General features: G+C 30.9%; 1 protein-coding gene across 4 annotated transcripts in view; it reads left to right on the top strand.

Annotated features, from left to right (window-relative positions):
* The first annotated feature begins 379 nt into the window (after nucleotides 1–379).
* LOC118197626 (phenazine biosynthesis-like domain-containing protein 1) overlaps nucleotides 380–9,244 on the top strand; it is a 38,105-nt gene continuing 29,240 nt past the window's right edge. For all 4 annotated transcript variants that reach the window (XM_035369157.2, XM_035369159.2, XM_035369158.2 and 1 more), the window contains exon 1: nucleotides 380–576. In XM_035369157.2, the coding sequence (XP_035225048.1) occupies nucleotides 460–576 (117 nt within the window). In that variant the 5' untranslated portion in view covers nucleotides 380–459. The remainder of the gene's footprint in view (nucleotides 577–9,244) is intronic.

Here is a 9,244-nt window from a genome sequence, read left to right as displayed (position 1 = left end):
TTGAAAACAATAAAGTGAAAACTTAATTTTTCTCTTTGTATTAACACATAAACGGCTGACGGTGAAGGAAACTTTAAGAGCTCTAACACTCAATTTCATAAATTTTGACCTAAAAATATTGTTATAATTTTAAAGTGTATACGCGACATTCTTATACTTTCGACATATATTTATGTTTTTTATTGTAATTCGGTCTTATTCGCGTATCACCCAACAGCCCAATTCTTATTTAGGATATTCTCCGGAGAACAGCCTTGACGTCAAATGAGGAATATCCCTTATTTAATATATGGCAAATATAGAAGAGCACTATATATCAAGCCTATAAACTGTTGGTCTTAATTTAAGAAGGAATTTATTTACTCAACATTAAGTTTAAACCGCGGTGGAAGTTTCGCTGTTTGAATTCGAAAGTAAAACGCACTTAATTTCCTGAAACAGAATTTTGTAAATATTAAAATGGCTAATAATAATAAATCTGAAGGTATTAAATTAGACTTCTTTATCGTCGAAGCTTTTGCGAATCAAGCGTTTAAAGGCAATAGTGCAGCAGTGTGTTTAATTCCGCGTGGGCAAGTATGCTGATTGAAACGTCTACATGATGAACTTAAACATATGGTTATCAAATTCTAATAATTGTGTTACTCATAATTATGTAACGTTGTTACTACCTTAATTGTAATTTGTTCTGGTATCTTTTTACTGGTTTGGGTATTTCCTAAATTTTTCATGTTTAAGAATATAACAGATTATTTAGAGAACATACTACATACTCATATTTAGCGAACATAAAAATCAACATTTAAAGTGCTTCAGAAAGAGTTTTAAAGTTTTTTTTTTTTTTTTTTTTTTTATCAAAAACGACTGTTTTTGAGTGGTATAAGATGCTTAAGGAAGGTAGAGAGAGTGTGTTGAAGATGATCCATGTTCTAATAGATCATACACTACAGTTAATAAACAAGTCGTAGATCAAGTTAGAGATTTAGTTGCATAGCAGTTGTCATTTAACAATTAAAGATATTACTGAGCAAGGTTCACACGAATCCTTTCAAATCATTGAAAGATAAGTTTGCTTATTGATCTTATCTAAAAAAATTGATTTTTTCTCAAAAACTACTTGTTCAAATAGCCCGATGCCTTTTTGAGGTGAGTTATCATTAAAATGCTGATTATTAATTAAATCTGATAAATTAATTAAGATGGTTATTATTAAATTATTACTGGTGATGAAATATGGATCAATACTTTTGATATATAAAAGCACAAAAATCAAATGAAATGGTGCTGAAAAGTGAAGCAAACTTGAAGACCATGTCAGAAATGGTCAAAAATCAAAGTAATGTGTATTAGTTTTTTAAGTTTTGCTGTGTTGTATTGTACTTAACTAAACTGTTAGCAAAGAATATTATTTAATTGTATTATTCCATTTGCATGAAGAAATTTGTAGAAAGCAATCCAAACTATAAGATAATTTATGAATTTTGAATATAAGATAATTATTGAATTTTGAAATGTAGTAATGCTGCACTGCTGCTCTTGAATTTTTAATCCCAAATTCAACCAATACAGCTTTGCAAACTCTAGCTGGTATAGCTCATGTGGCTTTTTCTAATTATAGTCACCATTATTCATTATGAGTTTTACACCACTGATAGTTTCACAAAAATGACTCTAAAATATGTATTGAAAAATATATTCACATACATACATTGCAGCTGAGAGGATTATTTTGAAAGAGATGGTAATAAATATTGATCTGTAAATTAAAATATTTTAATTAAGATACAATAACATGCCAAACAAGTATTAATTTATAAGTCAAACAACAAAAATCAGCATTATAATTTTCAAATTTTCACAGGACTAGTTTTGATGGTTTTACCAAACCAATCATCCTCAGCTGCAAAAGCGCAATATATGCTCAACACTTCATATGGCAGTGCTCCGCAACCGGTGTGCCATGAGTAGGATTTAGGTGTGCCGCAATCAAATACATGTATTTGACATTTTGCAATTTTTTATCATGTATTTAATACACAATGACAATTTTTTTTTCCTTAATAATGTCTATTTTAAATGTTTTTATATATTTCACTGTTGTGTGGTTGTGTGTGTCAAACATTTGTTTGAACCAACGCAAAATGCCAAAACGAAATCAATAGCCTTTTGGGGCTAAAAATTTAGAACTTTTAGTGTGAAAAATCTAGCACAAATGTAACTAAGATTGATCAAATTTAAATTTTTAAAATTTATTGTTTATACTATCAGGAGAGAGTAATATGCTTGTGAAAAAGATTATTGCAACCAGTATAAATATTTAACGAATAAAAATTAAGCAAAAGAAATTTATTTTTTAGTCCAAAAAAGGTGCAATTTGCTCTGTTGGACTATTATTTTCGTTTTGGCATTTTGCGTTGGTTCACTATAAATGTCCGATTCACTATTCAAATTGTTGCCACCCAATATTATTGCCCTGTATTATATTTAATGAAATTAAATAAGGAAGAATCTGCATAAACGTATCTATATTTCTTGCATTGGGATAAAACAACGGTACCTAGAGCCATCCAATTTTGAATAACGTACGTTTCCACCCGAATATGGGCATCTGGAAGCCCAAATTTGGAATTTGCTTTATTATCAATTTCATATTGAGTAAAACTTTAACGAATTTTTAATTAACAGACTCACAGATTTAAAAGTGAGCAGTGACAACACTCTACGAGGAAAAAAAACGCGCAGAACTGTGTATCGGAAATTCTAAAGCTATGCTGATTTTAAAAGTATTTTGCGACATTGCTGTTAAACTGAATTTTATGGTTTAAGTGTAAAAGACATGATATTTAATAAATAAAGGTAACACACAAAATATTAAAAAAAATGCCCCTTTAAACATAATTTAAAATCTGAAACCTTTCAGATTTTTTTCTGAATTAATGCTATATTAAATTTTTAACTCATTTTATTTTTTAAATGTTTTTATTATATTAATTTTCTGAACTAAAATCTGGAAGGATTAATGTAAAAATTCATTACAATAAGTTTCTGATTAACTAACTTCTGTAATGTATGTAGTTTCTGTGTGATTAACCTTTGCCAGGATAATCTGAAAAAGCATACAAGTCTTTAAAGGTTAAAATTATGCATATTGATATTATTAAACCTGGGCTTAATTTAGGAACTAAAGGTCCTACTGTAAGCCATCAAGAACAGTGAATGAAAAATGATTATAAATTAAACAAATAGAACAAGGAATAATTAAAATCAAATAAAATGTAAAGTTAAAAGGTATGTTTTAATTTTAAAACTAATGGTATATAAAGAAATAATAAGTAAATCGTAAAATTTATATGAATATTGAAACAAATGAAAAGTAAGAAAATTAGTAAGATAGGATACGAAAGACAAAAGAAAGGAAGATATTGAATACACACATATACATGCAAATACACACATTTACATAATATACACACATATACAAGCAAAAACATCTCGGGCAATTTGGAATTTATATTTTGTTGATTTTACGCCTGTTATCAAATTTAATATTGCTTTTAGTTTTTCGCATCATTTTAAAAATCAAGGATAATGCAAAGAGTATACAGAAATAAACACTTTAATTTAATGATAAAAGAATGGATTGGATTGGATTATTTAAGTATGGCAAAGCACACGAGGGCTATCTGCCTAAAGGGAGGGATGCCTTCGTGGAGAACTTTTTAAGGGAAACTGGCTTGTATACACGTTACACGTGGGGAAAACCACTAAAACGCCCATGCAGCCAGCCCGTTTGTCCGAGGATTAGAACCTTGGACCGAACTACCAGTGTTCAGCGTCTTTACCGCTTGGGCGTTGGTGGGCAATAAAAGAATGAAATGACAAGAAACATTTGTATTTTAGGCAGAATTACAGCTATAAAAACTGAAGATAAGGGAATTACAGATATTTAAACATGCATAAGCACAAAAATTGACAATTAAAACTTTTATATAATAATCTTAATATTACTATTAATAATTGTATTACTTTCCTGTCAATTACAATTTAAGCTGCAGTATAGTTTTCATTGTTTCTAAGCCATATAATTAAATTCTCAAATAAGAATGTTTCAAAAATATTTTAAATGTATGCAATAAAACACGAAAAGCATTAATATAAAAAAAGTTTTCAATAATTTCAGACACTTATTTCGTTTGTTAAACGAATTGTTTATGTTTTGAATCATTGGAGTTCAGATTTGCCGATGAATTTGCAGTTTGAAAACATTACACATTAGAATTACATATCAAGAACTTTAAAAAAAAAAAAAAAAAATCATGTTTGCATCATTTCTTAGACAAAACGCTCAGAATATATGAACTATTTCGGGGATCACCCAATTTTTGAGTGTTGTTTAAATAACAATTTGGTTTAAAGTACATTTGCTTTGCTCTTTATTTGTAATTGCTTTTGAATTTCGGATTTGCGTATGATGGCTTTAAACCAATTTGTTATTTTTTTTTAAAGGTCAATTTGCATAATGAAAAGTTTTATGATTTTTTTGAGTAGTCAATTTGGCACAATGTTATGTTTTATTCATTTTTCCAAGTGTTTCGAAAGCGTGTAGAGAAAATTCGGTACTTACATATTAACGCAACCAGGCCAAAATTCGCATAAATCGCCAAATTTGGCGTTCCTACTTACAGCAACCCTATGTGTTATACGTAGTTTTTCGTAAAGAAATTATTTTTCTTACTGGTTAGATTGAATGCCTTGAAATACTTTAATTACTTTTTTGCAGAATTACTTTTTTGGTTACTGTACTTAACAGAAGTGCCGTTACCCTCATGGAAAAAAATTGCGAAAATATCAAGGAAGGAAGCATCATTTATTCGGATTGCTGGAAAGGATACAATACAAGTGAGTTCGAAAATGCTGGATTTCTGCATGGAACTGTTAATCACAAATATAACTTTGTGGATCCCAACATAGGCGTTCACACACAACATGTAGAGCGCATGTGGGGCTCAGCGAAATGGCGCAACAAAAAACAGAGAGGAACAGCCTGTCATCATCTTGACTCATACCTTATCAAATTTATATGGCGCCAAGCTCAAGACCCTATGTGAAAATCATTCACAAGCAAAATCATACTTCGTTGAATATCCAACGGACAAGCAGCGTGGATAATAATCTGGCAAGGACTTTTGCTCGCAGGCAAACTGTAGTTACGGTTCTTACGTATTAATGCAACCAGGCCAAAATTCGCATAAATAGCCAAATTTGGCGACCCTACTTATGGCAACCCTATATGTGTGGAAATAGACGAAAGTTTATTTGTAAAAAGAAAAAATAACATTGGGCGTGTACTACTACAGCAATGGGTTTTCGGCGGAATTTGCCGAGAAAAGAAAGAGGCTTTTTTGGTTACTCTACCTAACAGAAGTGCCGTTACCCTCATGGAAAAAATTTGACGAACAGCCCGTCATCATCTTGACTCATACCTTATCGAATTTATATGGTGCCAAGTTCAAGCTGTTAATGGCAAAGACGGTTTTCAATTAGTGCTAAAAGCAATAGCCAAAAGATTTCTGCCGAAAAAATAATTCTGCAACTTATTCAAATTCGAAACTGGAAGGGTTTAATTGCTATTTTATATTTTAAAACAAAATAATATAAAAAACTGTATTAAACATTATCTGTAATTAATAAATGTACATTTTCTTTCTATTCATACTTTTTTTACTCAAACTTACAAATCGCGCCAAACTGGTTGCGATAATACGTAAGTACCGAAAATTCTCGTACATTTCCAATTCGATTTTTTGGTTTTGTATAAAATTTTAATGTCATAAATGAAAATTTAGTTGATTCTTTTTACGGTTTTAGATCTCAAATGAACCAGGACAACGAAATATGTTTTCAAAACGTATTAATCGACTATTATGAAGCTTTAATTCATTTTCTCCTGATGAGTTCTGAATTGGAGTTTCAGTAAAAGGAGAATAATTTTTATAATTTTGTATGTTTTCCCTTTTACATTTTTATTTTTCGAGTTTGTGCTACTATGAATTCTTATTTTAAATTTGTTTAGATATTGTGTTAAACCTCTTATGCACAGTTGCAGTTATTTATAGCGTCAAGGAATTGCCTTCCTTTGATTCCAATTTAATTTTAACTTGCTTTAAGTTTATTTTACTTCAGTCCTGCAGCTATAGTGCAGGACAAGTTAAAAAAAATTTGTTTTTTATTTTTGGCCTGTCATTATGTTTCTTAATGTATGGAAACATATATTTATATTTCATATTTATCATAAAAATATTTCATGTTAATATAACAATACGTTATTAATATTAGAAGACATTTGCATTGTTAATGGTGATAACAGGGTTGCCACGCTACCTGGAAAACCGGGAGAACCGGGAAAAGTCAGGGAATTCGAAAATTGACCAAAATATTCAGGGAAAAGTCAGGGAATTTAAGTATTTTTGTCAAAATCTGGAAAAGTCAGGGAAGTTCATACAACGATCCCGCCAAAAAAAAGCGATTTTTGCGCCGACGACGTCGGTTTTTGCGACGACGAGGTAACTTTTTTGGCGAATTATGTATCACGTGAGTGTCATTCGGGTAGCTGGCATAGAGCCAATTTTCGCAGCTCCAATTTGATTGTCTTTTAGAAAGGCAATCCCTCAACTTTTGGTTTCCAGTATTCTCGAGAATCGCATGTGCAGTGCATGAACTAAAGAAAGTACCTGTTCTCGTATAAAACAAAATGGGTTTAATCCTAGTATACGGTACCATGAAGGTTAGAATCAAAAAATATGTATTGTAAAGAAAGAAAACCTCTCTGCAACAAACGTGACTCCATTCCATCATAGAGGGAAACAGCTGTGCATGCGCGATATATCTGTCGCCAAAGCTCAAAATCGATGTCGAAGTTCGAAGGTCACGTTATCAAGAATTCATAAAATGAATATCGTTTAAAATTTCTTTAAACTGTAAAGGAAAAGAAAATATTTTTTTGGCGCAAGTAAATTAATTCATGGATTAGTTATTTTGAGGAAAAAAAAAAAAAAAACTACGAAAATCCGTTTTTAAAATTATTGCGAAAAATCCAAGAAAAAACGTTCTTTGATGAAACGTTTCTTCTTGGATTTTTCGCAATAATTTAAATAATACCGTATACTAGTACGGTACTATGGAGGTTAGAATCAAAGAATATGTATTGTAAAGAAGGAAAACCTCTCTGCAACAGACGTGGCTGTGGCTCGTTCCATCATAGAGGGAAACAGCTGTGCATGTCTGATATATCTGTCATCAAAGCTCGAAACCGGTGTCGAAGTTCGAAGGTCACGTTATCAAGAGTTCATAAAATGAATATCGTTTAAAATTTCTTTAACCACTTGCGCTAAAAAGACGTGCCACGCACGTCAAGATGCTTTTGTCTCAAACCGCGAGCGACGTGAACACCACGTCGATAAGCATTTATCGCAAAAATGAAAATAACGTGGTGCACATGTCGCCTAACAACGAGATTGTTTATTTCTCGAGTTACAGCTCTGGATTGCACTCGCAGATGCGGAGCGGCGTAAATGAGACACTTTAGCGCTTGTTATATTGTAGCGCACGGCACCGCAACCGTGAAGTTTAGTCTTAGCGCAAGTGGTTAAACTCTAAAGGAAAAGAAAATATTTTTTGGCGCAAGTAAATTAATTCATGGATTAGTTATTTTCAGAGGGGGAAAAAAAAAAAAAATCCGTTTTTAAAATTATTGCGAAAAATCCAAGAAGAAACGTCCTTTGATAAAACGTTTCTTCTTGGATTTTTCGCAATAATTTAAAAACGGATTTTCGTAGTTTTCTTTTTGTCAAAGAGCGTTTCTTCTTAACACGTGTTTCTCAATTTCCTGTACACATCGCGGAGAAGGAAATTCTGACCGCCAGGTTCCGTCGCCAAATCCCTTGGCAAATTTTCCCTCCGCATTCTAGCGGCGTAATAGCATTTTACTTGTATGGAACCTTTTCTTCTTTACATAGACGTTCTTTGGTTAGAATAATAATGGAATTTGGCGACATCTTGATGCGCAGTAAATGGGTCATTTTGGTCTTGGCGACAATTTTCAAAATCGTGCCAAAGCCTTACCGTATACTAGAATTTTACCGCAAAATCTTTTTTAACCCCCCCTTTTTTTTCTTTTTAATAAATACCTTGCCATTTTGCAGTAAAATAAAAAAATAGTAATCAGTCATCTAGGCTAGCCATGTAATATAACTATATTCGCTAAAATATAGATGATTATTCTAATTCAATTTTTAAGTAATTATTTTTATGTTATTCATATAATTTAATGTTGCTTCTTCCCTCTAAATTTATTTATTATTAGTAAATAATATTTCCAAATTTCAGGAAATTTTCTCTGGCATAATCCTGAAATTAATTATAGCTGTATGATGACATACCATCACGAAATTTAATGCACATATTTTTTCCTTATGTATGCTGCAAAATAAATATAAAATACTTCAATTTATTAAAATAGATTTCTTTCTTTCGTTTAGCTGCAGAATGTCTGCAAAAAAAACCTTATTTTATTCCAGATTGGGAAGATTCTAATCTCAATCTTCAGTGGAGAAAACAACAACTATTATAATTATATTTGTGTTTTCAAGTGTTAAGGTTTTAAGAACATACCTCACGCAAATTAAATTTACCTAAAATCTAACCTAACTATTTAGCATTGCATTGTGATTTATAAGGACCGGATTAGCCTCGTGTTGAACTGGTGATGATCATGAGTAATAATTAAATAAAACATACATTTGTTATCCAATATATATATCTTAAATTTTATTAAGTTTCTTAAGTGGAAAAGTAAACAAAATTATCAAACAAAGTATACCAAGAATAATTAAGAATAAATGTCCTCTGGGATTTATTGAATAATTAAGTGAATTTGCTACACAATACAAGTAATACCATAATTAATTTACCTCTTAGCACAGCCAATGTACATTACGCAGATAGACTGGAATTTTCTTGAAACACACCTGGAAAACCTGGAAAAATCAGGGAATTTCATTTTCCTGTTTGAGTGGCAACCCTGTGATAAGTTTGGATTTTTAGATAAATGGATTAAAAGTTAAGTTAAATTGAGTTTTTAGTAAGTTTGAAATTATAAGAATTTAGTTTATGTAATATTACAAATCAATAACTTACCTTTATAATGAAGAATTATATTTGAGATCCCTTTCGAATTTAATTTTAA

Source organism: Stegodyphus dumicola, chromosome 3, assembly GCF_044657685.1.
Source record: "Stegodyphus dumicola isolate Sdum_Otavi_A_Nest chromosome 3, ASM4465768v1".
Lineage (NCBI taxonomy): Eukaryota > Metazoa > Arthropoda > Arachnida > Araneae > Eresidae > Stegodyphus > Stegodyphus dumicola.
This window is presented reverse-complemented; position numbering and strand designations above follow the sequence as displayed.